This window comes from Verticillium nonalfalfae (genome assembly GCF_003724135.2).
Source record: "Verticillium nonalfalfae strain VnAa140/NRRL 66861 chromosome Unknown scaffold_23, whole genome shotgun sequence".
NCBI lineage: Eukaryota > Fungi > Ascomycota > Sordariomycetes > Glomerellales > Plectosphaerellaceae > Verticillium > Verticillium nonalfalfae.
In genome coordinates this window covers 57248-85185 of record NW_021167248.1, presented here as the reverse complement: position 1 = coordinate 85185, position 27938 = coordinate 57248, and the positions used below count along the sequence as shown (strand labels likewise).

The window sequence follows — 27938 nt, the reverse complement described above, 5'->3', positions numbered from 1 at the left end:
GTTACAGTTTGCCTTTGAAGGCACTTACCGCAGGCAGCCAGCGTAAGGGGATGCAGGAGATACAACGCGGCCATGCAGGAAGACAGTTTCGTCCGCAGATGCGTGGGTGCCATTGCCGGGAATTGCAACGGTCGCCAAGCAGAGCACAGTAACCTTGCTGGCAAAAGCCTCCCATTCGAATCATTCTGGATTTCTGGCGATTCCTCGAGTCATCAGTCATATTTCACAGCGTTTCCCCCATGCGAGGCCACGTCCAGGCATAATTCTACATTTAGTCCCCCATCGCCGCATGTACGTGTTAAGCCATCACAGTTCATCCGTTGATTCTGGTCACATTTCCAAAGAGACGTTAGATGCCACCATCTCCTCATCCCAACATCGTCAGCCAAGATGGTGGTCATGACCCATGAATACACCAAGAACCAGATGATCGGGCTGGCTGTTGGTTTCATGTTTCTCCCCATCATATTTTATGGTCTTCGAATCTGGGCTAGATTGATTATCAAACGCATCACTCTGGACGACTACTTGGCTGGCGCAGCAATGGTAAGTTAGGTTGTTGGACCATGCGTATGACCAACTCCGATTTCTCATCTAACGCCACATTACTAGATCCTTTCCATCGTCTGCTGTTCTTTGCAATTAGCCGGTAAGAATTTGGAATTCTGCAATTTCCCGCAAACGGGTTAGACACCAGCTATCTAGCTGGACGAGATGCTGATTATTACCTATCTAGCAACATTTCATGGACACCTGGGCCAGCACCAGCCACAACATCCTGATGGGACGGCCATCATGGAAGATCCAGGTCTAGCGTTCTTCGAGAAGGTCAGTCGAGTCCGGCCTCGTCAATCACAATATTGATCCCTGTCGTCGCACGCCTGCGTCGCGTTAGACATGACTAACATGGCTATGCGAACAGTCGAAATTCGCCTTGAACATGCTCTCCATCGTCGGCCTTGGTCTCGTCAAGTCATCCATTCTCGTTCTCTACCTAAGTCTCTTTCCGAACCGCAAGTTCCAATGGGTCGTGTACGGCGTGCTCGGCTACGTGATCGTCTGGACCATAAGCTTCTTCTTCTCGCACCTCTTCACCTGCTACCCGATTACTGCTTTTATCGACTTTTTCCAAGACAAGAAATGCGTCAACCAGGTGGCCATGTTCCTAACGGTCCTGTACACAAACGTCGTGGCCGACTTTGCCATTCTCGTCCTGCCCATTCCCATGGTCATGAGCATCCAGCTCAAGTTGCGGAGGAAGATTGCCGTCCTCGGCATGTTGAGCCTCGGTGCTGCGTGAGTTGGCGGCCTCAACAGCTCCCGATATCGGAAGCAATGAAGAGCAGTCTGACTAACGGAAGTTCAGTGTCTGTGCTGTCAGCGTCACTCGCGTCATTGCTGTATATGCAATTGCCAAACAATACGTTCATTACCCCAACGACATCATTTGTAAGACGCAGCACTCCCGCAATCTTCTACGCGGAGACTTGTGTGTGATTCATACTGACGGTAGAGATAGACTACACCGCACCCGTGTTCTTCTGGACGAATATTGAACTGTCCATGGCGGTCGTGTGCGCATGCCTGCCGACACTGCGACCGATTTGGAGACACCTGTTTCCGAAAGAAACAGCGACTGGAAACAACTCGTACGAACTGGGCTACGGCTCCGGCAGGAAGGGGACGAAGAAGGGCAACCACAACATGCCATACACAGAGCTGGACGAGATGGAACTCAACGCCGGTAATAGCCACACAAGGTCCGCGTCGCCGGCGAGCGGGACGGTGGTCAAGGAGATCAGGATACGTCAAACGATCGAACCAGCAGACGACTCTAGCGCGATATATCTACCACCGACCGAGTCTTTTGCTGGGCCGCTTGGTCCCAGGGCATGATGTCCGCTGAAGAAGAAAGCTAAGGGCCAGCGGGCGTCCAGAGTAAATTAAGAAACATGCTTTGACAGTTCTTTCCGGCGTCCTGATTCCTGCCACCCCCCACCCCCCCCCTTTCTTCACGGCCCAAAAAGCAAAAATAAAAACAAGCTGGTATGTTCGTGTAGATAATTTCTATAGAACAGAAAGGAGGCGTGACTTGCCATCAATCAAGCATCATCACAGGGGCCTCCCTGGAATGGCACCCTTCAAGAGTTTAATCTACATTTCGTTTCCGAGAGAGTTCCAAGCCACGCATGCAGCATATTGCCGAGAATGCCGTCCCGAACTTCTGGCTCGCTACAGATGTGTGTCATGACTGACGTATGCCATCGAAAGTGCACACCTGTGCATTCTGTACATATGGCGCAGTCGGCGAGATATCCTCTCCCCACCTCGTCACATACTGGCGGTAAGCACGTCAAAAGCGCCTCCGATCATGGTACTTGAATCGTCAATGTACGCCGCTGGCACCACCGTCACAAGTCACTTGTACAATGGATGTGGAATATGAGGCGCGGTGAACCTCGATGAACCAATGCACAGTCCTGGGTTCCAGGCTAGAGCGGCAAAGGCCTTAATTCGACCAGTAGCGGGGGCTTTTGCCATTCTTGGTTTCTGGACCAAGGGACGGCGGTTGCCGTGAGCATGCCAAGCCAAGGGGCCGTTGAACCATAAACAGGGTCTCAACCAAGACCTTCTGGGCAACCCCCCCTGAAAAGACGCGTGGGCAGGTTGCAACCACAGCGGTGAGATAATCTGTATCGGTAGCCCTTGCCTTGCTTGAGAAACCTCGAAGGCTCGGCTGTCGCTCGCCTTGGTCGACAGCGCAATATAATGCATGCGGCGAGTCAGGGCATGTTGGTACAGGGGCAATGTAAATCTACAGGGGCAGTGAAATGGCACGCAGTAGCCATGCAGACGACCAGGCATCTCCAGCTCCCTAACGGGCAGACCCAGCTTACTGGTCACTTATAATATATTGTGATGGTGTCCATTGGAGGCCCAGGTTTGTCCCCTGGCTCTTCTTGTTACCGACTTTGCCATCCAAAGTCTGTCCAACCCGGCCGTTCACCAGCATACTTTCTTTAAAATCAGCTATCATGGCCATCTTCACTTTGCGCAAACTTCTACTCAGCCTGCACCTTGTCAGTGCAGTTGCAGCTTCGGCAATCGATCTCACCCCTCGGTCCGTCGCCGCCGACTTGAACCGTCTCATCAAGCACTCGGGTGCCCAAATCACAGTGCGCACGCGATGGAGCGAATTCGATCCCCCGGCGCCGGCCGTCGTGGTTAGCCCCACGTGCGAGAGCGACATCAAGGCTGTTGTGAAATACTGTGCCAAGAACAAGGTCCCTCTCCTGCCCCAGAATGGCGGCAATGGCTGGGCGGCATTTGGCTTCAATACCACTGGAGTTATTCTGAACTTGGCCGGCCTAAACCAGGTGACCATCAGCCGAGACAAGAAGACAGCGGTCATTGGCGGCGGTGCCATCATCAGCGAGGTCATTGCCGCTGCAGACAAGGCCGGAGTGCTCATCCAGACGGGCAACTGTAACTGCGTCGGTGCCCTCGGCGCGGGTCTCGGTGGCGGATACGGTAATCTCATCGGCGAATTCGGCATGGCGGTCGACAACATCCTGTCTCTCCGCGTCATCACCCCCGAGGGAAAGGCGATCAACGTCTCACCGTCCTCCAACCCAGATCTCTACTGGGCCATGCGCGGTGCGGGCCCGAACTTCGGTATTGTCACCTACGCAACTGTCAACGCTTTCCCTACCGCCGACCGCAACGCTTGGCTCATGTCTCTGACCTTCGACCACTCCAAGATCGCCCAAGTCGCCCAAGCCATCCAGGATCTCCCGCTTCTACCTCAGCAAGTTGTCTTCCTCATCCTCACCAACTCGGGCGACGCCAAAAACACCCCCACCGTACTAGTCACTGGCTACCTCCGTGGCGGCGACGAGACATCGGGCCGTAAGGCGTTTGCATCCCTGTACGCTCTCGGTCCCCAGACAAACAGCAGCTCCACCGCCCCTTACACGGATTGGAATGTCGGCAACGACTTCTTCTGCGGCCGTGGCGGCCGCAAGCCGGCCTTCACCACCGCTCTCAAGGATATGAAGTCCTCGAGCTGGCCAGCCATTTGGGACCTGTACGCCGACTTCCAGAAGCAGCCCGGGGCGGAGAATTCAGCCATTGTGATTGAGCGTTACAACCTCACCAAGGCCAGGTCGGTCGGCCGTGGTGCCACTGCCGTGCACGATGAGCTGCGCTTCGACTCGTTTGCGCAAGCCATTGCACTGCCGTGGTACAAGGATGCCGCCCTCGACACACAGGCCCTCGACTTTGCCTCCAAGGTCCGCGACATTTGGAGCTTTTCCGCTAATGCCAAGGCCAACCCGGCGTAAGTGCTGCCTTTTTCCACACTGTCAATGATTGCAATTGGAATGAGCTCAAAAGCTAACAACCCCCTCTTTCGTGGTATAGATACATCAACTTTGCTCATGGTGACGAAGAACTTGTCGCTATTTACGGCTCGAGCCTCCCCCGACTCAAGGAACTCAAGAGCAAGCACGACCCTGATAATGTATTTGGACAGTGGTTCAGCCTTGCGTAGGTTTAGCGGATGACCTTCTACACGTTGATAGCAAAACTTTACATACTCATTCGAAGCCCATGATCATTTCATCTCAAAAAATGGAAATCCAGATGCAGGGCCCTCTACTAAGGTAGCCTTTATACGCCGCACGCTTTTTGTCCACGGCGGGAATACAACTGTTACCGCATGGTGTTTCTCTACAGCCGCATCGTAGGCGGCCCACGGTTGTATATGTCTGTGCCAACCGTGACGCCTTTTCATGTTGGGTCGAAACGTTCCCAAAGCGACAGCTCAGTGTTAAAATGGCGCGAGCACGATAGGGGCTTGTCCACCCAGAGGCGAGGGGGCGTCATAAAAGAGGACGAACGGGCCCATGGGGTATGTTTCACATGGGGAGAATAATTCGGATCGCGAGATGTTCAGATCGGGCCATGGTCTTTGGAGAGTCATTGCAGCACCAACTAAAGGCGTCGCCGAATGACGACCATTCGTTCTCTCTCTATCTCTCTCTCTCTCCTCTCTCCGGTGCCAATAGCAAAGTCGTAGCATCCAGACCAAGGCAAGAGATCCGTCGCGGATCAGGTGATGGTCAACTCGTCATCATGGGTGGGCAGAGGACACTGCCTTTCTCGAGGCAGTCTGGGCATGTGCAGACAGGCTTGGCCTGGAACAGCTTGCTGGTCCCCGCAAAGGCGTATGCTCGATGGCTGGAAAGAATGGCAAGATCGCCAAGAACGCGATACTTGGTCATGGCGCGACGCTGGCGCTCGGCGATCGGCGAGGATCTTGCCGAGGCGAGATAAGCAAGCCATTGGGGACAGGCAACACACGGTTGGGGGTATCTGCCCAGTCGAATCGATCTGGGTCGAGGAATTTTGCGATGAATAGGATCCACAATCAGGGCGAAAGAAAGTTCTGAACAGAGGGCATGCCAAGACGGGCCGGGCCAAGCATTTTACTACCGTAGGGTACAACAAGCTCAGATTGCCGCAGACGACGACGACGACGACGATGACAGCTTTAGTTTGTGTGGGGTTGATAACGACGCGACAGGACGCGACGAGCATGAGGACGAGCAGGAGCATGAGCAGCAGGAGGGACACGCAGATTTCGCTGGTCGGCACTTTCCCCCTTTTCCCTCCTTCCTCTTCGGCCCCTTTTCCCTGCTCCTTCCCGTACGCCTCGTATTGTTTAGGAAAGGCCATTCCTGGGCACCCACAGGCTAACAACACCCCCAGAGACAGCAAGAGACAGCACATGAAGCACCACTGGCACCAACGCTCGCTCCAGGCAGCCATCGACAGAGAGGGCGAGAACGGCCCATGGACCCTGGCCAGTACCCAGCCGAGATTGGAGCAACACCAGGCACGACCGTCTCAAGCCCAAAAAGGCAGGGGCCACCCTCGTCGACGACCCCAAAAGACGGCCACTACGGCTGACTATGGTGATTTGGTCCAATCCAGACACGAGATGGCAGCCATGAATGAGGCCCGCCCTCCGCCACGCCCCCATCCCCATCCCCATCTGTCTGTGCCTCTCTCTCACTCAGCGTCGAACAGTGCTTTTTTTTCCCTTTTGGTTTCTCACGCCCACTGGCCCGTGTCTGAAGTGAAGCGTGTGGCCCGGAGAAGCTGTCAGCGACCCGACCCGAGCCAGCAACAAAACCAAACAAGCTCCCACCCCGGCGTCGCCATGCCTTGAGAAAGCCCTGCTGTCCTTGGCATCCAAGCCGTCATTGCCATCTCGCGCTGGTCTGCCACTTGCTATCCATCTGCGCGTGCTACACTACACCATGGCTCTGCAGCTGCAGAACATCGCCATCATGTTGGTCGACAATGTGTCTCCCACGGTGCAGACCATCGCCAATACTTTGACCGACAAATTGTCCCCGACAGTGCAGATCATCGCCAGCACCTTGACCGACAAAGTGTACCCGACGGTACAGACGAGCGCCCACCTGTTGGCCAACAAAATGCAACCGACAATGCAGACGATTGCCATCATGTCGGCCAACGTGAAGTACCCGACAATACGCCCGAAGCATGCCAATGCCGCTTTTCTCGCCGTCTGGCTGATGCTGGCCCTCTACTGCTACTCCAATTCCTACGACGACCCCTCGTCTATCTTTTTCAACGAGAAGCTCGCCTTCCGAGAACGCTTTTCCCTCGTTCGCACCACCAACGCCGAACACCTGATCGAGGTCCTGACCTACGGGCCTCCGACGCCCAAGATCGAGCGGCTCCCCGGCACCAAGCCCTTTCTCTGCATTGGCGTTCCTAGTGTCGCCCGCAACACCGTCTCGTTTCTGCCGCAGACTCTCGCTACCCTCGTCGACACCTTGACCGACGAGGAGCGCTCTACCATTCATCTCGTGACGCTGCTCGCCGACCAAGATCCCAAAGACCACCCCGCCTACGAGGCGCCCTGGCTCGATCGTCTTGTCGACGAGGCTATCGTTTATAGCGCTGGCAACTGGACGCTGCCACCTCAGCCAGAGGGTTCCGTCACGCGCGCCATTCCCTACGACGTCCGCCAAGCCGGCCGCGGTACCGAACGCGTTGAGAACATGCGCCTCGACCATTCCGTTGTTCTCGACGCCTGCCGCAATACGGGCGCCCAGTACTTTGCCCTCGTCGAAGATGATATTGTCGCATCGCGCGATTGGTTCACCCGGTTCAAGGCTGGCATTGCCGACGTTGAGCAGCGCAAAGCCTCCCACCCGAAAGCCCCTGACTGGCTCTACTTCCGTCTTTTCTACTCAGAAATCTTCATGGGCTGGAACAGCGAGGAGTGGCTTGGCTACTCGCGCGTCATCTTTGAGCTCTACGTCCTGGCCCTTGTCGTCTTTCTCGTCCTGCGTCGCACATGGCCCGCTGCCTCTCTTGGCGCCCAAGGCAAGCGCACCGTCACCACGTACCGCCACACGTCGGCCTGGATGGCCGCCCTCGTCTTCGGCCTCTGGCTGCCGGCCCTCATCGTCCTGTACTTCGCCGCTGGACGCGTCTCGACCCACCGCATGACCCCCTGGTCCTCTGACGGCGTCCGGGAGATGCCCAATTACGGCTGCTGCGCCCAGGGCCTTGTCTTCCCGCAGCGACATCTCGACATGATCCACGACATGCTCGTCACGCCGCCCTTTAACTTTCCCGGCGACATGATGCTCGAGGATCTGGCGCGCGACAAACAATTGACGAAGTGGGCTCTCGAGCCGAGCGTCTTCCAGCATGTTGGGCTGAAGGAGTCATCAGACGGCACGCAGAGGAAGGAGGTGTGGAATTTTAGCTTTGAGAGGCAACAAAAATAGACGGCAAATCATCGCAAGGAGAGCGAGGCATGCTCTGTCTGATGAAGGAAGCCATGACGAGGACGATCAACAATGTACAGTAATAGATATTGGACTTGCATGCCATGGCGTTTAGCAATGTGGTTGAATAAGATCTGTTTTGAAGCACTGCAGCGTGTATATTTGTTAATCGTCGAGGAACGAACTTGATAGCGGTATTCGTTATGGTACACACAACCAACTTCTATAGGGCGTTGATCAAGCCGAGTGCAGGGAAGCATACAACCTTGGAGAGCGCTTTGCGGTATGGCATATCCACCAATGACCAAACAACCAATGACTGTATTGTGCACCCCGCGACTTTTGCATAGCCGCGCATCTACGTGCCATATCCTTTCCACGCGCCTTGGCTCATCATTTCCCAGACTTGCCAGGCACCACAGCATCATAAGTCTTGCCATGCCAGCATGCCGGCAGAGCGTCACGCGCCAGCCGTCTATTTCCCCAGGAGTATTGTATGACCTTCGACCCAAATGAGCATACCTTCAACTGTGCTCTCTCTCTCCCTCTCCCCCATCTTTTCATCCCAAGAACACTCAAAGGACGATGTGATCAGCCGCATACGGAAGACCCCGATTCCCTTCCCCAGGAAACGTCCGACCGATCCCAGACCCAGAATCAAACGCAGAAGAAAAACAAAACCCCCTGAGCACCTCTAGATGCAGACCTTGGCCTTGGTGATGAACACACTGGCAACGGCCCCGCCGCCCCCCTCGGGCTGCACCTTCATCTTGATGCTCGGGCTGATCTGGAACTTGACGGGCGTCTCGTCGGCGACCTCGGCATTCTCGACAGACGGCCACATGGTGGTGGCGTCGAAGCGCTTGGGGCGGCCGTAGACGAGGAACATGGGATTCTTGCTGCCGAGGAGGACGTCGTCGATGCGCACGGCCAGGGTGAAGACGTTCAGGAGGCGGTAGTGCAGCGTCGCGGCGTGGCAGACGGAGGCGTCGGGGTTGGCGGCGTCTTGGACGGGCAGGTACGTCTTCAGCACGGCGAAGAGCTCGCTTGCCACGGTGGTCAGGTTGTCCCAGTCGATGCTGGTTGTGGCGGTGGCTGCGTCGTTGCCGAGGGCCTGGGTGATCATGTGAGCGCCCTGGGCGCGCCAGAGGGCAAAGTGTTGGAGGGTTCGCATGTCGGCGTCTTTGAGAAAGGCTGCGGAATGGGCCAGTGTCAGTGATGATCTGGCCATTCTTTTTGGAGGTTCGATGGCCAGCTGTAGTACTCACTGGTGCGGAGCTGCTTGCAAACGTCCTTGAAGGCACCGCCCATCTTGCCGGCCCAGATATCGCGATGCTGGCTGCCAAAGTACTGAGCAACCTCGTACCAGACAAAGGCCTCGAATACGGAGCAGCGAGTGGCCTCGTCGATGATCCACTCCTTCCATTGCTCACCGAGCATTCCAAGTCCATTCGCCATGCGTGGATGGGTCGTATCGACGGCGACAGGACCAGTCAAGAGAAGAGCCAGGATATTAATCTCGTACGTGAGCTTGCTGAAGAGTTCGTGAAGGACCGTGGCAGGAACCTCGGGGGCAATGGGGGCCTGCTGTGCCTCCAAGACGGCAATCTGCAAGCGCTGGAGATCGATTTGCTTCTCTGCTCTCTCCAACCTCTGTACCATGTCTTCGTAGGCGACAACAGGATCAGCCTGACTCACTTCCATGTCAACGTCGTTCATATTTGCCCGGATAATGAAGAATTTCGGAATATATGGCTGTCTGTTCCCCTGCAGCGCCGTCAAGTTGGTGAGAGAGCTGGAAGGAGAGGATTAGAGGAGGATGAAGAAGACGGAGCCTTCTGGCCTCACGTACCTTCCTCAAAGGAGCGCGTGAAACGCTCCACCGACCTCTTTCCTTGCCAGAGTGACTTTTCAAAGAATTTATTCGAGCCTTGCTGGCAATTGTTTCTCTTTGATAGCTGGGCATCGGGGCCGGGCGGGCAGTGACCAAAGTCCCGACCTCCGCTGAGCTGGTGGGCATCAGAGAGCCGCCGGCCAAGGGGGCCACGCGGCTCGACTCTTGTCGATACTGGCGCAAGACGGGCAGGAAGTGGCCCGAAGCTGCCCACCAGCAGAGGGCGGCCCATAAGAATCTCAGCTTCTCTCGCCCCTTCTCGGCTAGTACTAGGACTGCGAGCAGCGATATGATGACTCCAAAAAAGCCGGCTATTGCCATTTTGGCCCATTCACTTGCTGGGTTTGCCGGGGAGGGAACGCAGAACCAAGAGATATGATCCTGTGCGGGGTTGCTCACATTGGCCATCTTCATGTTACTCTTCCCTCTAATCATATATGTCGCTTCCGTTCGTTTCCCTATTGTATGCTGTTTTGCCCAGCACGAAGTACGCAATGTAGCGTGTTCTTCTCGTGTGATCAAAGTTGGCATGACCCTGATTGCCTTCCCCGCGTCAGATATTTATGATTCGCACCCATCAAGGTAGTTGAAATTTCATACTTTTTAGCATGGAAAAGACAGTCCGTTCCGGTAAACGTCATTGATATAGCTGCCACTGTCCAGAAACGAACGACAACTGTTGGAAGTAGCTGTTGCGCTTATAACCTGAGTTCCTGTGGGAATTGGTCATGCCAGTCATGTCCTAGCAGGCCCGGGGACATCCGCAACACGCGGTCATGCTGATCTTCAGACAGTGATTGATGAGGGTGTCATTCGCCATATATCCCGAGACGGTCCAAAAGGCCGGGCGTCTCATGCTCAATCCCCTGTACATTAGGCCGTGTTGGCCGCGCAAGAGTACCTGGCCAGGGCATATTGTCTGCGAAGAATGCCGGCCAAGTGATTCCTGGCCCTTGCACATTTGGGTTCGCATATGTGGAGTGCTTTTGCGATCGTTCGATTATGTGCCAATCGTAAATGCGACGCCAATACGCTCCTCGTTTGATGAAGAGATGGAATTCCACTAGGGTGCTTCCAAGCGCAGCGACGCTGTCGCAGTTGCATCAAAGTAAGGATGAGAACAGGCCCAAAGTTTGAAGCCGTCGAAATTGGAGGAGAAAACCCTTCGGGGCGGGGCTTATATCAAGTGAAATCTCGATCTTAAGCCACCCTTGGCGTGCTCCCTCATCAACGCCCAAGAAGCCCACTTTCCACAAACCAAATGCTCGAGAGGCTCCTTGAAGCACTGCGATCCCACCTGAAGAGGGCTTGCCAGCCGACGGAGACCTTCACGACAAATGAAACCGATGACCCCCTCTGTGCGAGAAGGCAGTTAAATGTCAGCAACAAGAATCAGATCCAATACAGGAGTCATCCTAATGGATTCTGTCATCGCTGCGGCGTATCATAATCATAATACAAGCCCGTTGATGACTCTTCCGGATGAGTTGCTCGTTGTTATGATGCACCGCCTCAGAAGAGACGACATCTTGCGACTTCATTACGTTTCGATAGACTTGATGCGGCTATTCAGGATACCTTCATTTCAGAAAAGGAAGGCACAGTCGCCTTACACAGTATACGTGTGCAAACCCTTCCCTCCCGTCTTCCAGAATAAATGTCTTTTCCGTACCAAAGGCACCTTTGTATTCTCCGCCGGCGACGAAAGGGGTGGTGTTGGTGCCAGTGGCAGAGGTTCAGCGCTCGCGTGTCCCATCGCCGTCAGGAAGAAGAAGTCGTACCAGAAGGAGTGCTCCAGGTCACGCGGCCTGCCGTCCTTGGTCCAAATTCGCCTCTCGCTCAGCTCGCGCGAGAGACGCCTGCGGAAAGAGCGGTCTGCTCTCACCCACCATATACGCCACATGGTGAGGACACAGAGCGTCAAGGGTACCGCCGTCACCCAGTAGACCCAGAATAGGCGGCTTAGGACGGGAAGAGGATCTCGAGCTGCCGCAGGAGCGCCTCCGCTTTCATCGGTCCGACCTGAGGCATCTTCACCTGAAGCCTGCCAGTCAAACATGGACATGCCGAAAAGACCGCTGACATACTCGCCTGGGAGGAAAATGGCAGTGATGACAGCTAGCGCCGTCATGGAAGAACTATCGCGCGTCGCTGACACGGCCATGCGGGCGTTGAGCATGTTGTCCTCTTGGGCCATTTTGCTGTAAATCTGCTCACGATCAGCGTTTGCCCACGCGTCAGTTTGCTCTTGAAAGGGGGCTTACTATGTCAATCTGAGCACGGCATCTAGCCTCGGCCATGCCACGATCGGTCTCGAGCGCGATGCACATCCTCAATAGGCCCTCGAGATACTGCTCAATTTCGTGCCAGTCATCTCGCAAAGACTCTCTCGACACTCTCGGCTTTTGGAGCACTGCTTGGTCACCTATCTCGAGCGGAGTCGGAGCGCCGAACTCATCTAACACTTGGGTCTCGACCTCCACAACATTCATCTCTTCTGCCAGTTCGTCGCCCGTCTGGAGCAAAAGCTCGACAGCTCGCTCCATCCACTTGACCGTGTCCAACAGCTTCATTGATTCTTTCTGCACGTCATGCGCCCGCTCCATGAGATCGGCCATGTGCATCGGTCCTGGCATGAAATCTTCTGAGCCCCCTCGACTCGAGTATCGAGCCCAGCGCAGCCTCTTCTCGTCATCTAGGCCTGGGTCTTCGAACCCAGATATGCTGTGAACATCCTGCTCGAGGATTTTGACATGGAGCAAGTTCTCCATGATGGCCTCCTCCGTGCGCCCGAACTGCACTTGGAGGAGCACAACAGGCGTGACAAAGGGATGCGCCCATTGCGCCCTACATGCCTCCAGGCGATTGTCGTATTCATCGAGCTCTTGAAAGTCATCTCTCCGAGGATTGTGCGACTGACGTATGAGAACGGTCGATGTTCGTGACTTGAGATCGTATGTCATCGAAAGAAAGTCATAAGGAGTTCGAGGATGCGACGAGAAGGCCAATAATAGGCTCAATCTTGACTTGTCGACGGACCAGAAGCGACCCTCAGTCGTCGTTCGACGCGAATACTGAAGTGTCGCAGGATGCAAATTCATAGCAGTTAGGTCGTCTGGTGTGATGCTGAGGCCACCCACACGGTCGAAAGAATGGCCTCGGCGAAAGCACACGACCCGTCTCACACGGCCGTAGACTGTCATGCTTGAATCGAGCTGGTCAGAGGTAGCGAATGCACCATCTTGATCCAATAGGTAGTCTTGTCGAAAGGCAAGATTGAGCATCTCGAAGCCGGGAATATCCGCCTGGTTAAATCGATGCGAGATGGTACCTTGTGGTCGATGCTCGGCCAAATTACCATGGCTTGGTGTGGTGGCGCCACTGCTCCATTTGTAAACCACATATTCGTCGTATTCGATGCCGGAGCCGGAGCTGTTGTCTGCCAGAATGTGGTCTCGTAGAAGTCGTTCTTCGAATTCAAAGAGATTCGAGCTGTTGAGCCCGACGTACTCGGGCATATTGGCTAAGCAAGTCGTATTCTGGACTGTGAATCGATCCGACGTCCGTCGCTCCGGATTGTTGGGTGGACATGGCAGACGTAGAGTTTTAAGTCACGGGTCTTCCTGGAGCTTGAACTTCTGGAAAGAGCGGCGAACAAATGCAGAAGGCTGGCAAGTAATTAGAACCAAAAAAAAGCGCGATGGTCGCCAACCTTCACGTCGTCGATGAACAGGCCTGATGCTGGCTTCGCTTAAATCTGAGAAGTCGCACATGACGTCTGCCAGATCCAATGCTGGAACAAATGAACACTGACAGTAGGATCGCTCGAACAGCTAGTCCAGCAGGCCTCATTGACGACGTATGCTCGATCAAGGACAAGGGCATCCATGCTAAATGCCCCCCGCTCAGGAGCTGCCAGCAAGACGTCTATACAAGGACATCCCCGCGGCGGAGAACAATAGCGGAGACACAGGTCTTGTCATTGCTAAGAGGTCCTGTTTGAAAGAGAATCCGAGAGTTTGGCTTGTGCTGAGCCCGCAGCTTGTCGATGGATGCTTGGTTGGTCTGGGTTCGCATTTTGTGAAGGAGGACTGATTCGCTGAGTGGGGACTTCATCATCCAACCTGCCTTGCCTGCCTTGCCTGCCCACCTGCAGGTAAGGGGACGAGGCAGATGGACGATAAGACAGAATAAGCTGCTTAGTAAGGTAAGGGCAGCTTTGACCTCGGAATCAAGTCCGGACCATCTTTAGCGCTTGCACTCTTCATCTCGCAGATCATCACGCCTTAGTTGACTCCTCGGGCCCCATAACCATTTGCCGAGCGATGTCGCCTGTCGGGACTATGGGGACCTCCGGCCAGATTCCGAGTCGCGACAGACTCGTTATCTCGATGGCCATCTTCCCTCCATCGTCCAAGGACCTACCTAGTATGCCATAGGAGCGACGAGGGCAACTTGTCATCCCCCTACAATACGTTCCGCTCCTCACGACCACCTGCAGGTTGGGTTCAATCGAGGAACGGAACTGAGCTTCATCGATTTGAATGGAACTGGCTACAGAGCCTCGAGCTGGTGCCATGCGGCTCACTCAACCATCAAAGGCACCAGCTGCCGACGCCGTTTTCGAAGCTCGTGTAGCCGAGAGCGATAAGCCCGATGACCGCTCTGCTCGAGGACTTGTCATTCACATCCTGACATGGACGCCTACGAGGCTGCGTTATGATCCGGCGAATCCTCCCGAATTCGGGTACTTCCTCAATTTTCTCTACGCTCTGGTAAATGCTTCGCCGGCCTTCTTTGTGTTTTTGATGTCTTAACGTTCGGCTAACCATGAACACAGTCTGCCACCATCACTGTAGCCAATCTGTACTACAATCAGCCCGTGCTGAACAGAATCGCAGAAACATTCAATGTCAGCTTCGAGCGTGCCTCTTCCGTCGCCACACTCATGCAATCCGGCTATGCTGCAGGCCTGCTCTTCCTATGCCCGCTAGGTGACACTTTGCGACGGCGGCCGTTCATCATTGGGCTGGTATGGGCGACTGCGATGCTTGTAAGAACAATCGAGCTTGTGCCTTGCGCCATAGGCTGACCCTAGAATAGTGGCTCGGCCTTTGTGTCACCAAGTCATTCGATGTCTTTTGTACGCTATCCTTCATCTGCGGTGCCACGACCGTCACTCCGCAATTGATGATCCCTCTCGTTGGGGATATCGCTCCACCCCAGCGCAAGACGACAGCCATGGCGATTGTCGCCTCAGGCCTCATGTTCGGCATGCTCGTCGCACGGTTGCTCTCAGGTATCGTTGCCAACTACACCGACTGGATCAACATTTACTGGCTGTCCTTCGGCGCCCAGTACATCCTCGTTGTCCTGCTCTTCTGCTTCATGCCTGATTACCCACCCACCAACCCCGAGGGCATCAATTACTTTCGCGTACTGTGGAGCATCGTCGCCATGATCTTCACCGAGCCCATCCTAGTGCAGGCCTGCCTCATTGCGTTTCTGTGCAACGCCATCTTCACCAACTTCTGGACGACCCTCACTTTCCTGCTCGCATCGCCGCCTTACGAATTCAGTTCCCTCATCATCGGTCTTTTCTCCCTCATCGTCCTGACAGGCATCGTCGGCACACCACTCTACACCCGTCTGGTCTTTGACCGGTTTGTTCCCTTGTTCTCGACCATCCTGGGCTTGTTCGCCGTCATGGCTGGAGTCATCGTCGGTACTTTCACTGGCAAGGCTACCGTGGCCGGACCTATCATCCAGGCAGCCCTTGCCGACGTGGGAACACAGGTGGCGCACATTAGCAATCGAGCGGCAATTTACACACTCGATCCAAAAGCCAGAAACAGGATCAACACGGCGTACATGATTTGTGCCTTCTGTGGTCAGTTGACAGGCACAACTGTTGGAAACAGGCTGTATGCCCATGGCGGGTGGCTCCTGAGTGGTGGAGCGAGCGGTAAGGCTTTTTGTCTTGACGTCTCCCGGTTCGTTTTCGTGATACTGATCTTGTGCGTGCGCAGTGGCATTTGTCGGGCTGGCTCTGCTTGTCGGGTTTGCAAGAGGACCTAGAGCGAAGGGGTGGGTTGGCTGGCATGGGGGCTGGAGACTACGTAAAGACCAGTGATTACCAGGGTACGATCCTTCTCGACTTCGCGTCACTCGGGGCGTGTCGCGGGACTTTGGAAGAGCAGGCTGCAGGTTGGATCTATTCTATCTCAAAAAGTAACGTCTTACTACATGCTGCGCTGGCGCAATTGGGGCCTTTCATCTCGATCTCATCCGCAGCTGATCATGTTATTGCGGGTTGTTCTTGAAAACTCAAGGTGGACAGGCAGCTGCATACGAGTGAACAAAGATTTGCTTGCGGGGAGCTAAACTGTACACTCCCGGCATCGTGGCAAATGAGTTCGATGTTACGCATGCACCAAGGCGGAACAAAGTCTTGTTTTCCTGGTCATCTTGGGCGAACCTACCGCGGGTTGAATTGGGTTTGACATGGACTTGCTTGATTGGGCGCAAAAGTTCAATTCGGCTTCTTTGAGTCTAGTCTTTGTTGCCAAATGATTAAGCTTTGTATATGAGGGCCCGGGTTGGTTCCGAATTGCATGTTCTTATGCGCAACCTTTGATGAAAGAGGGCCTGGCGAGAGCCATCGGATCTCTTCAAAGTCCACTACCAAAACAACATCCATGCACTTCATGAGCATCACATTGTATAAGTCTACATAGAAAAGTGTGCAATAACGCGATGAGGTGAGACGGGTCGCCAGGTACCAAAGCCCGGCATCGTCAAATGGAGAAAGAAATGTGATGGTCCGGCTAAGCTAAGTAAGTCATTGATCAGATGACGATGTCCTGTTTCGGACACAACGTTGTTCCTGTGAAGAATTTGACGTACTGCGACTGCTTCTGATCAAGGTTTTGCGACCAATCGCTTGATTATTATGCGAAACCGACATGGCCTCTGTACCTCTATTGTTTTGCAGCCAACGTCGCGATAGTCAACACTATATAGAGACTCTACTTCAACTCCTTCTCTTAACCCTCCAGCCACAGAGACTTATGGTACATGTCGTGGAAACCAGTAAGTAACCAAACTGTATCATTCAACGCGGTTTTGAAGATTGCGCGTGATTCACAAAAACACATCAACAACCAACATGGCGCCCATCGACCTCCCTCCCATGCCAGACTTCGGCGTACGGTTTGTATTTCGCCTCACCCTAGAGTTCCTTGTCGAGAAGAAGGTCACAGGGCGGAGGGCTAATAAGAGTTTCGAGGATCCACAGCACGTGCTCGAAGACGTTATTAGGCTGCTGGACAGCCTAGGCCTCCCTGCCATCGCTCCCAAGACGACTCAGGACCACTACGCTTCACATCAAGCCTTATGGCAGGTATCTCGAGCGACGAAAGCTGAGATGGCCCCGCAAGACTCATGGATCGATCCCATGAACAACCAGTACACGGGTGTTTCCTTGAGGACGCCATTCTTCTCTCCTACGAGTAGCTGGGCTGAGGCCGTCTTTGAAGTCTGTGAAGCAATTGCCGCTGAACGCACTGTGGGCATCAACACGAACACGACGCTGAAGGTGGAGATGAAGGTTGAGAATGGTGAGTTTGACCTCGACGGTCTTAAGAACATCATCCGTTTTTTATGGTCAGCAACCTCCCTGATCGACCAGTTACACCCGCCTCATTGTGCATCCAATAGCCCCAACGCGCTAGGTCTCCCCTTTACGGTAGCCTTTAGCCCCTTCAAGCAAATCAGTACTGACGAGTTGCTTTTGAGTAAGGCATCCGCCCCTTACCTATTCAACAAGGGAAACGCCATAGCTACGAGGTCGCCCATGTTCGAGCTTGCTATGTCGAGAGACGATTGGCAATCTCCATTCTACGCGTATAGAATGTCGGATTTACTCAACACCATTACAAAGGACGATTTGATCCAGAAGATGCGCATTTTGCCGGCCAGAGATAGCGCCATGGAGTTGACAGGTGCGTTCATATTCTCTACTCTTCAAGCTAACGAGCCAGATGAACGAACACTTGGATTCACACAGCACAGCGGAACACTGAACATGACGCGCATCTACCATTGGGTTTCGACCTGCCTTGGAATTGTGGACGCATGCCTGACGTCAAGCCCTATGCGTATGAATGATCTACTCGAGAAGCTGGGGGATCCAATCATCCGGTCCGCGACCAGCGGTCGAAGCGAAGACAGCAGCGGCCTCACCGTTGAAGAGCTCTTGCGCCAACTGAAGCTTGAAGAGACAGCCAGGTACTTTGAGGGTCTCGGTCGAAACCCCCAAGTCCCAGAGTTGGCTGAACTTGCTTCGCGATTCGCTGTGGATCTTGAGGGTGTAGAAAAGGATGCAGAAACAAGCCCGCAGTATACATTCGGCGTGGAAATGGAATTCATGGTCCCTGCCGGCGAGAAGGCCCTAGACCCGCACCCCCAGGACCCGCGCTGGTTCATTGATGCCAAGGATTGGAATTTTGACCGTCTTGGGGATGGTGATGAATTGACAACTGACGGATCACAGGCCTCGTTCGTGGACATCACCGCGCAAGAAGACTGCAGTCAATTTCTCCGTATCAAAATTGCGACGCTCCTTGCAGACAACGGTTTCTTCGCCTCAATCACTGACAATCAAGATAAAGTGCACCTGCATAAACTCGCACTCGGCGCGGGTTTCATCATCCATCCTCACTTCAACATTATCTTCCAATCTTGGCAAGTACAGCACGACTTAAGCCTCGACGAAACGGCAGACCCGGTTGATGGCTACAGCAAGGGTTTTGCCGCTATGGAGGTTGCTTCACCCATAGGCCGCGCCAATTCTGATGGGTTCAGGAAGTTTGCCGAAGGTCTTACACTCATGCGCAACAGTTTCCGCACAATCATTCCTCAACAGGCGGGTTTGCATGTTCACGTCTCACCGCACAATAAGCAATTTGATCTGCTTCAATTGAAACGGATCGTGACCGTCATCTGGTTCGCCGAGCCCATTACGCAATTGTTCATTGCACCGCATCGCCGCGGGCCTCATTGCAGATACTGCCTGCCGATTTCGACCAGCTCTGACGCAGCTACTGGCAATGAATCTTGCCATCTTCTAGAGCTCACAGAGGATCCCGAGGAGCAGGGCCGCCTTGAGGAAGACTTGCGGAAGCACGTGCCACTTGGATGCATTCCGTCATCGTTGGTACAGAAATCCATGGGGCTCATCTGGAGCACGATAAGCCTAAGCGATCTGACAACGCTTACCTGCAACGGAGCTACTCGCGGTGCGGTCACCCTGTCACACCTACGGGAAACTGACACTTTGACCAATAAAGGTGAGTCAGTACTGGAAGGGACTATTGAGTTCCGCGCTGCGCAGGGCTGCATGGACCAGGTTTACATCATCCACTGGGTGCGCCTATGTGTGGCGCTCGTCCGAAAGGGTCAACACGGTCAACCAGAAGACATACACGACTGGGTTTCTCGTCTTGTCGAGAAGGTTGAGCACCCCCTAGTTAAACTGCCATACATGCTCGAGAGCCTGGGATTAAGCAGGGACATTGAGTTTTGGCAGAGCCAGGTTGAAAGATTCTCAGTGGTCAATCTGAATCCCTCGAATGAGCATGTGCAGGCAGTGTCGGAAGAGGAGGCGAGGAACTTCGAACATGTGCTGGAGATGTTTGACTTGATAGAATAAAAAATCGCGACCATAGGAGAGGAAAATAGATAATAGGTAGAGTAAGAGATAGTCCTTTGTCCCAACCCTCCATTGATATCCACTTCAACAGCCACTGTCTCCATTACCAAACTTTTTCTGTGAGTGGTCTCTACGTTGTCAAAATTGAGGTCAAAATTGAGAAACCTGATTTAAGCCCCGTGGCAGTTGTATGATAATCATTGTTCCTTGATCTTGTTGACAGACCGCTATCTTCTACTATCCATATTATGGATGTCGGTTTGATGTGTCGCGTCTTCAGCTGAGGGTGAGGATGAAGCAGTTGATGGGGCCGACGGCACCACATCCAGCTGCAGAGTTTAAGTCAGCATATTCCTGCCATTCGAAACATGGCTGGGGCTACTTACGGTTTGCGTTATGTGCGATGTTATTTACAAACGTGCCGCACCAGTCATCGCCTGCCTGACGGAAGGTGCCAAGCGTCTCGCCGTCACGCAGGCCACGATAGGTGATGCCAATGCTGTAATAGTTGACGACATCAAAGTGATGAGTGCCATATTCGACATTGTCAAAGTACGAAGCCTGGCCCCCGCCTGTCCCGGGGCTGTCAGTCATTCATTCGTTTCGCGGAGCGGGTCTAGCGCCTGGATGAGACGAGGTTGTCACTTACAGTTGTCCTGGGCATACATGCCGATCCCAATGTTCGCCCATCCCTGCCTCTTCAGCACCGCGTCTCGCTTGTCTTTGGACACCTTGGCCCAGTCAATGTCGGCTTGGGCGCGGATCCAGGCCCAGGCCTTGGTGCCAGGCTCGGCCGTGACATGGTCGGCATGAACGACACCGTCGTCGGGGATGGGGCCGTAAATATCGACGCCCAGAGCTTCAGCGTTTTTGAACGACTCGATTTCGCCATTACTATCGGTGAAGACAGCGAAGCTGACAGTGTCATGACGAGCGGCGAGCAGCGGAGAAGTCGGAGATGCGAGAGCGAAGCTAAGCAGGGTGCCGCAGCCGGCGAGAATGGTAGAGAAGTGCATAATTGCCGAAAGACAAGAACTTATCCTGTTCAATATTTAGACTGGATATTCTCAAAATATTGATGAGTCCAGGGTTTGATAGTTCACAACTTGCTCCTGGGTTGAAGATGGTCCATTTATAGTCGGCGCGATTTTCTTAATTCTGTAGCACTGGGTTCTACTCTCGTTCGAAAGGCCCTGGTGATACATCTTTTGTCTCTCCAACAAGGCTCCCGTTTTGTTCGCTTGACCGCTTCCCCTTTGGCCTAGAACGACCTGTGGGCCGCCTTCGTGAACTGTGTGACGACCAATGCCCGTCAACGAGTTTCACGTGCCTCACCTTCATCATTGGAAGTATCATGCCCGGATCAGACCTTTTTGTTGGATTCCTCGATGTCGAGGCATGTCCACACAAGAATCTTGGGCGGACGTGGCACTGCAGAGATGACACTGCAATACCGTCAGCTGCTGTGCTTCGTCAAAGATCCTGCGGGAAGTGTTTCCTACCTCACCAGGACAACTAGTTTTTATCGTACTTTCAAGTTCAGAGGCTCAAAGACTAGCGTGGATTGATCCACGTCATCCGATTTGCTGAAGTGTCCTGCTTCTGAATGGTGGCCTTGCGCAAGATGTTGCTCAAGGGGCTAAGCTGTTCTGTCATGCCCTGACCGAGTCCCGCTTTAGGACCTGACGTGAGCCATTGGAGTGACATGAGACTTGGTGCGACCGGGCTTCTTGCCGGTACGAAGACCCGTGAGGTCAAGGTCTCTTCGGCAGCCACAAGCTAATGCGTGCCACCCACTGTCCACGACGATTGGAACAGAGGATGTAAATCGGGGCCACTTTGTAGGGAGCCTCAGCCCTTCTACTACTGTAGTGAGTATGTTGCCATCGCCCCGACCAAGCGGGGTAACAAATTTTTGAAGAAAGGGAGGCTGGAGGTCGTGACATCAAGGCCGACTTGTATCCAAGTGTGGGAGGCAACGTGTTCTATGTCATTACATTGGTGGACGAAGGAACGAAGCACAGGCCAAGTTTTAGTTGGGCAGCATCCATGTTAGGTTCCCGATCTCGTCTGACGGAATTCCCTGCACTTTGCCGACGGCTGGACCACCTGACCCAAACCAAGACTGCTCATGCACTATGATCACACACAGCAATTATCTAATCTGACGAAAGACACATCATGAAATCTCAAGGAAAAAGCACTGTCAACGGCACAAGTTTGCATGACCATGAGTTCAAGTATCAGTTCTTGTCAATAGTCGATTTTGCGGCTACATCAACGACAACAGTGAGATCCTTCAGCTATTTCCGCTTTGTGTACCTCTTCACTATCCGGCCCAAATTTTGAGGTCATGCTTTGAGATGCGCCTCTTCCGAGCTCCTCGTGGGCATCGCGTAGTGTCATGTAAGCCAGATATGCTGGCTAGAGAGTGCTTCAAATCAACTCCCAGGTAACGGAGCCACGCCCAATACCAAGGTCGTCATAGAGAGCGATAAAGATGTCCTCGCTGACATCGACATTATTGATGGCACATCCCATGCATTTGTCGCGAACCTTGCCCTCCACAGTTCTGCCGTTGGCGGAAAGTAGCACTCGCCGGTCACAGAGCGGGTTGCCGTTGGACGGAGCACCCATCTTTTCATGCGATAGGGCGACGATACCAGAAGCACCTGTATCGTCGTAGCCACAGGCACCAAGGCCAGTAGTATAGTGGGTGATTTCGCCCTCAAATGGGCCGGAGGAGGTATCCTGACGGCGTGTGATTTTGGTTGCGGTCGACGGAAAGGGAGGCTGTCCAATGCTGCGTGGGCGAAGAGTCAGCTCAAATGCAAGGTGATGAATGCGGTTTCCTTGGCCCCGCCACAGACGGAATTTTGCTCCATGTCGATGGAAGGAGACGAATTGGGTACGATTGGTGGGATTCTGTGATGCAATGGCACAGGCATATTGCCCATTTTTGTTTCGCGCGCACCATGGCAGCGAAGAGAACAAGGAGGGAGCCCAAGGTCGGAAGCAGAAGAGAAAAAAACAGGCGAAGAACCAATGCACTCACATGTTACCCTCGGGAGAAATACGACAGACAACAAAAGTCTCGAAAAAGGACGGGTGGGACTGGTAGAAGCCACATCCGATGGCGGTTGCGGTAGACCAGACGAGCTGCGCTACATGGATTCATCAGTAAACGCTATACTAAACGGCGAATCAGCGCTGTGCCTACACCAGTGGATGTAAGGACCAGAGTTCTGGTCAATGACCGCGCCGGGGGGATAGTTGACGCGCTCAGCAAGCCAGTCCACCATGGCGTGGGTCATGGGGTGCGCTGAGGCGTCGTCAGGGGAAGTCGAGGTGTAGTGGGCAATGACCTCGCCCTGGTTTGGGCGCTCAGCTTCAGTTGCATGGACAACGCCACCAACCTCACCCAGGTAGCTGGCCCAATTGGTGGCGGCATTGGCAAGCTCGACATCCCAGGTAAGGGGACCCAGGCCGTTGAGACCTCGCTCAGTATTGGCGATTGACAGTGCCATCTCCGAGTCCAGAGGAACAGAGAAAGCAGAGACAACGAGAGCGAAGGCAGCAGCCAGAGTGACGAGTGATGTGTGGAAGAGCATCATGTAAAGGGACGGGGGGATGAAGAAGAGGACAAGATCGTGAACTTGCGTGCTTGTTTGAATGAAAACAACGACGAAATCGAAGGGCTTCCAGCTTGCGGATCAGAAACAAAGAGAGTGAAGTGAATAGTTAGACGAACACAGGTGAGTAGGAAAGGAGGAATTTGCTCGGGGAACGAGGTGTGCATTTTAAGATGTGGACAAGGGGTTACCAGACGAGACCTCTTTCGATGAATCTATGCTTGCCTCCATTCATCGTGATACGTGCTCTGCTTCACTTGACACCGACTTGCAGAAGGAGCAGGTATGACGTTGAACACCTGACGAACGCCTTCCTGATGAGAGCCTGGCGAGGGAGGAAGTGTCCTCGTTCGGCAGGAGCATAGGTCAATGCGGCGTCGATTCTTGTTTGAGCACTCTGCCTTCTCCCCTCTGCTCTCTGCAGGTACAAATGAGTGAGACAGGTGAAGGATGCGATGGCGAGTACAGGATCAATGTCACAGAACGCAGCCCTTGGCGCAGAGTTACAATGTGTACGCGTAAGCTGGTCTTCTTGAATTGTTCTGAAAGTCACAGCAATATCTGGCTTTGCCGACCTTGAATAGGCATACGTGGTGGCATTGAAGTTATCGCAATCACATCCGGCATGTTTGTAAACTAAGTCCCAGCGGTTCTGTTTTGCATTGCTAATTGCTTTGCGTGGGCAGGTTAAATACTTTGATGATGATTCACCAGAGGCATGAAACCCAAAACAAGAGCTAGGTGGCCGCATGGTGGTCGCAGCTTCCCTTTAAATGCGATGAAGCTGAGAGGCAATCCTTGTAGCGAGACACATCACCGGCCCCAGGCCCTCATCATCGTGTTGCGCATGTAAAGGTCTCGACTAGATGTATTAAGTGACGTGCGCTAAGGGCATGTCTGCAAAGAAAATCTCAAACTCGGCTGAAAATCACGGCACATCTCGCAGTACCCTAGAACTTGACCACCAACTTGGAACCAGACACCTTCTTCTGTCGGAGCTTGTCCAGTCCGGCCAGGATGTCAGCAAAGCCCCCTTCGCTGACCGATACGGGCACGGGTTTCAGCGTGGCCGTGAGCTCCGGCAGGGCCTTGTAGAAGCGCGCCAACCCAGCTCGGTCGTCGGGGTTGCCCTCGAACTTGGGGCCCACCGGCGGCAACCACTGAAAGGGCCTGCCCATGAGCGTGTAGGCCATGACCAATTCGAGCGCGACGCCAGGCACCTTGGACTTTCCATTCGGCAGGAGTATCACCACCTTGCCGCCGGCGTTCCTCAAGACCTCGGTGCAGATCTCGGTGGAAGGGCCCTCACCGTAGCAGTCGACGGCTTTCTCGACGGCGGGATGGGCTTTGACGATTTCTTTCGCCACGTTGGGCTTGTTGTAGTCGAAGACTGCGTCGGCGCCGTAGCCTTTGACAAGGTCGGCCGATCGGGATGACGCTGTCGTGATGACTTTGTAGCCTGCGATTTTGGCGAGCTGGATGTGGAAGAGGCCAGCACTCGTGGAGCCACCGTAGATAAAGATCTCCTTGCCGTTCGGCGCCTGCTGGCCCTCGTCGGCCCAGGGGATCCCATGTCGGAGGTTGAGGCTCAGCATTGCAGTGATGGCCGAGACGCCGTAGGTCGTGGCATCGGCGTCGCTGACTGTCGATGGGACGCGCCAGGCAAGGTCGGCGTCGATCTTGAGATACTCAGCAAACGCGCCGCGATCAGGGAACAGGCCGCCGTGCACGGCACCAGCCACACGGTCGCCAACTGCCCATACTGCGGTCGCGTTGCTGCCAACCTCTGCAACCTCGCCGGCGTAGTCGCAACCAATGACGGAGCCGGGGGGCGATATAACATCGAGGTGCTTGAAGTCTGTTGGATTCAACGCCACGGCCTTGACTCTGACGAGGATCTCATTTGCGCCGATGGTGGGCTTTGGAACCTCAGTGACGCTGCCGCCGGGTGCGAAGATCGATTTGTTGAAAGCAAAGTTGAACAGGCGAGTCGCGATGAAGCGATTGGAGACGAGTGCCTTCATGTTGGATATCTGTAAACGTAGATGACTTGAGAGTACTTGGTTCGCAAGTAACGATGTAAACGCAATCTGGTACAGGTCTGCTGTCACCGTTCGATGTGGCCGCTGAGACTCTTTTAAACTTTAGTCGCCGGACCTCGAGTTGAGCCGAAGGAGTGGACCCCGGGGCGAGTGCCCGCGGTCTGCTTCCGGCACTTGAGGCCCACCATGGTTCACGGCATTGCTAGTGTAAGGCCAACACATGGTCATCAGTCAAAGTTTGGGTACTGACCAAAGTGGGCGCCGTCTTTAACGTCTCTCGATCACTTGGAGTGGTCTTTCGGGGAAGGTGTCCATGTGTGACACGAACGAAGCTTGGCCTCGATTTGAGACACTCCCCAATGCGCTCGAGGAAGGGATGCTGGAGAGCTTTCGTTACCTAATTTACCTCCGTTATTTCGATCCAAGTCTGGCAAAATCATACAAGGCCTCCAGAGGGTTGGCTTTCTTCCTCGAACTTGAAAAGTCAACAGCCACAGAGGCTGATATGCAGGTTTTGCAGTCTCCTAGCGACTCTCATATACTTCAGCGAAATCTCGATGTTCGAGAAAAATAGCCTTTCTTTGCAGGCTAAGAACACTTTGGTTGATCACGGGCATTCTTTCACGTACCATGGCACACTTGCTTCCTCTCGATGGTCTCCCATCACTGATCTCATACTCTCATCCGAGCTGACAATTATTTCCTGTTGTGAGCATGCTTCAACCGGATCGGTCTCCTCCAGGCTCTCTATCGAGTACTTGAGAGAAGACCCAAGAGATCGCGCCTTAGTCGTAGACCAAGGACGTGACGAAAGGTGTGCCTCATAAGACGTGTCTAATTGTCGACGACAAGGTGAACCCCCTCCCCCCGTTTTGCGCACGCAAGAGGGCTTTGGAGATTGTCGTGGCCCTCGCAATCACACCATGGTCTGGCGTCACGTCTGTTGCCTGTTGGGTATGGTAGACTGTAGACTGGACGATGGCGTGCGGTGGGGCATCCCGAAGGCAAGTTGTTGGTTACAGATCGGAGAATATTACTGATACTCTGGCGCCAGTCAGGCAGGATTTGTCCATGGAGCTCCCCTCATGGCCGCTTATGTAAAGCCCCCGGTGAGAGAACCATCCTAATGCACGCCAAAACAAAGCGAGAATACATGACTCGCTGCCCACCATCGCCGGGCGCGGTGCTGAGTGCGGGTCAACGAGTGCGCGCCGGAGGAATTCCTGGAATCGGCGTTACTGATGGCTCTCCCTCCAGGGTAGTGCATTGAGTGCCTACACGATCGGAAATAGCACGCGACTGACAGATGCATGGGCGTCAAACCCGGCTACGTTGATCTGCCTGCATTGCGCTACTGACGGGGTTTCCGCCGCGTTGACTCAAACAACCGCATGTTGCGATTGAGGTATGACAAAGACGATCCCAGTTTCTGCAGTGACACCAGCCTTTCCCCACGAGTGCATCGTGGCATCCGAGGTTGGCTGCCATTGATTGGTGATCGCGCATGTCTTCTCGACCCATCCCTTTGATTCTCCGGATGCTTCTTATCCCCGACACTCGAGTAGTCTGATGAGAAATGTGGGATGAGCCTCCACATGATGCAAGATGCGTGGATTTTGAGACGATGAGAGTCTGTGTATATTACGACGCCGGAGCTGCGCACGCTGTCTGAGTCTCTCTGTTCTCCATCGTCTACATCTCAGCGCTTCGCATCAATATCCCGAACACTGCAATCATGTCTGCTCCCACCACCTTCCTCATCACTGGCGCGAACCGCGGCCTTGGCAAGGGTTTCACTGCCAAGCTTCTCGAGAGGTCTGGCGTCACCGTCATTGCAGCGGCAAGGGACCCCGCCAGCGCGTCGTCCCTCGAGCAGCTCCCCAAGGGCGAGGGTTCGCGCCTCATCATCGTCAAGATCGACTCGTCCTCCGACACGGATGCTGCGGCCGCTGTCGAGCAGCTCCAGAGCAAGCACGGCATCACCTCGCTGGACGTCGTGATCGCCAACGCCGGCATCGCCAAGTCGGGCACCTCGGTCGCGAACACGACGCCCGAGCTCCTGCGGGAGCACATCAACGTCAACGCCGTCGGACCCCTCACCCTCTTCCAGGCCACGCGGCCGCTCCTTCAGGCCAGCAAGACCGGCAACCCAGTCTTCCTGCCCATCTCGACCATCATCGGCAGCCTCGGCAGCCAGGAGGCCCTCGAGAGCTTCGGCCTGCCACCGACCCTGAGCCCCTACGGCGCCAGCAAGTCGACTCTCAACTGGCTCATCAAGCGCGTTCACTTTGAGGAGCCCTGGCTCACGTCTTTCGTCGTCCACCCCGGCCTCGTCCTGACCGATATGGGCAGCGGCGCCTTCGGTCCCGGCGTCGACCCGAAGGATTTTGGTGCCATTGACGTCGAGACAAGCATCAATGGTCTCGAGAAGCTGCTCAACGAGGCAACCCGGGAGAACAGCAGTGGAAAGTTCTTCCAGTATAACGGCGCTCCCCTGCCGTGGTGATTGACAAGCACCGAGAGTTGGGCTTGTTTTTCGTTCGAGTTTTTTTTTCTTTCTCATGAGATGAGCTGTAGTCAATGCAACATGGTGATTTGAGCTGAATTGACCTCCTTGTCACCATAACATGATTTGTGATGAAAAATGAAATGAAGGACGGATTTGAGAAGGAAATGTCTGTTTTGCGTACGAAGTCTGTTGAATTGTGTTCGACATCCGCTGAGTGAAATGGCCCGTGCACCGGTGTGTTCTCGGTGAATGTCGGGTCCCACCTCACCCGCTAAGCTCCTCCCGCCAGATTTTCTGACGCGCCTCCCTCC

At 54.2% G+C, this 27938-nt stretch overlaps 11 protein-coding genes across 11 annotated transcripts; 7 read left to right on the top strand and 4 right to left on the bottom strand.

Moving 5' to 3' along the window:
• Positions 1-390: 390 nt before the first annotated feature.
• D7B24_004132 (uncharacterized protein) lies at positions 391-1896 on the top strand (the record flags this gene model as incomplete). The annotated part of the gene is made up of 6 exons (XM_028638307.1): positions 391-546; positions 613-649; positions 737-828; positions 923-1296; positions 1367-1449; positions 1520-1896. The coding sequence occupies 6 exons, from the start codon at positions 391-393 to the stop codon at positions 1894-1896; spliced, it is 1119 nt and encodes a 372-aa protein (XP_028496927.1).
• Positions 1897-3035: 1139 nt separating this feature from the next.
• On the top strand, positions 3036-4552 carry D7B24_004131 (uncharacterized protein; the record flags this gene model as incomplete). The annotated part of the gene is made up of 2 exons (XM_028638306.1): positions 3036-4339; positions 4423-4552. 2 exons carry the CDS (start codon positions 3036-3038, stop codon positions 4550-4552), a joined length of 1434 nt encoding a protein of 477 aa, XP_028496926.1.
• Positions 4553-6326: 1774 nt separating this feature from the next.
• Positions 6327-7838, top strand: D7B24_004130 (uncharacterized protein; the record flags this gene model as incomplete). Its single annotated transcript, XM_028638305.1, has 1 exon — positions 6327-7838. The coding sequence occupies one exon, from the start codon at positions 6327-6329 to the stop codon at positions 7836-7838; it is 1512 nt and encodes a 503-aa protein (XP_028496925.1).
• Positions 7839-8532: 694 nt separating this feature from the next.
• Positions 8533-13250, bottom strand: D7B24_004129 (uncharacterized protein; the record flags this gene model as incomplete). The annotated part of the gene is made up of 5 exons (XM_028638304.1): positions 8533-9032; positions 9107-9633; positions 10991-11088; positions 11405-11941; positions 11997-13250. The coding sequence occupies 5 exons, from the start codon at positions 13248-13250 to the stop codon at positions 8533-8535; spliced, it is 2916 nt and encodes a 971-aa protein (XP_028496924.1).
• Positions 13251-13534: 284 nt separating this feature from the next.
• On the top strand, positions 13535-14171 carry D7B24_004128 (uncharacterized protein; the record flags this gene model as incomplete). Its single annotated transcript, XM_028638303.1, has 4 exons — positions 13535-13591; positions 13642-13791; positions 13889-13934; positions 14008-14171. The coding sequence occupies 4 exons, from the start codon at positions 13535-13537 to the stop codon at positions 14169-14171; spliced, it is 417 nt and encodes a 138-aa protein (XP_028496923.1).
• A 105-nt stretch (positions 14172-14276) lies between these two features.
• D7B24_004127 (uncharacterized protein) lies at positions 14277-15865 on the top strand (the record flags this gene model as incomplete). The annotated part of the gene is made up of 4 exons (XM_028638302.1): positions 14277-14507; positions 14573-14785; positions 14836-15697; positions 15762-15865. 4 exons carry the CDS (start codon positions 14277-14279, stop codon positions 15863-15865), a joined length of 1410 nt encoding a protein of 469 aa, XP_028496922.1.
• Positions 15866-16900: 1035 nt separating this feature from the next.
• On the top strand, positions 16901-19444 carry D7B24_004126 (uncharacterized protein; the record flags this gene model as incomplete). Its single annotated transcript, XM_028638301.1, has 1 exon — positions 16901-19444. One exon carries the CDS (start codon positions 16901-16903, stop codon positions 19442-19444), a length of 2544 nt encoding a protein of 847 aa, XP_028496921.1.
• Positions 19445-19720: 276 nt separating this feature from the next.
• Positions 19721-20460, bottom strand: D7B24_004125 (uncharacterized protein; the record flags this gene model as incomplete). Its single annotated transcript, XM_028638300.1, has 3 exons — positions 19721-19773; positions 19831-20016; positions 20094-20460. The coding sequence occupies 3 exons, from the start codon at positions 20458-20460 to the stop codon at positions 19721-19723; spliced, it is 606 nt and encodes a 201-aa protein (XP_028496920.1).
• A 1420-nt stretch (positions 20461-21880) lies between these two features.
• Positions 21881-23055, bottom strand: D7B24_004124 (uncharacterized protein; the record flags this gene model as incomplete). Its single annotated transcript, XM_028638299.1, has 3 exons — positions 21881-22247; positions 22500-22608; positions 22665-23055. The coding sequence occupies 3 exons, from the start codon at positions 23053-23055 to the stop codon at positions 21881-21883; spliced, it is 867 nt and encodes a 288-aa protein (XP_028496919.1).
• Positions 23056-24026: 971 nt separating this feature from the next.
• On the bottom strand, positions 24027-25100 carry D7B24_004123 (uncharacterized protein; the record flags this gene model as incomplete). Its single annotated transcript, XM_028638298.1, has 1 exon — positions 24027-25100. The coding sequence occupies one exon, from the start codon at positions 25098-25100 to the stop codon at positions 24027-24029; it is 1074 nt and encodes a 357-aa protein (XP_028496918.1).
• A 1753-nt stretch (positions 25101-26853) lies between these two features.
• On the top strand, positions 26854-27624 carry D7B24_004122 (uncharacterized protein; the record flags this gene model as incomplete). Its single annotated transcript, XM_028638297.1, has 1 exon — positions 26854-27624. One exon carries the CDS (start codon positions 26854-26856, stop codon positions 27622-27624), a length of 771 nt encoding a protein of 256 aa, XP_028496917.1.
• Between the last annotated feature and the right edge of the window lie 314 nt (positions 27625-27938).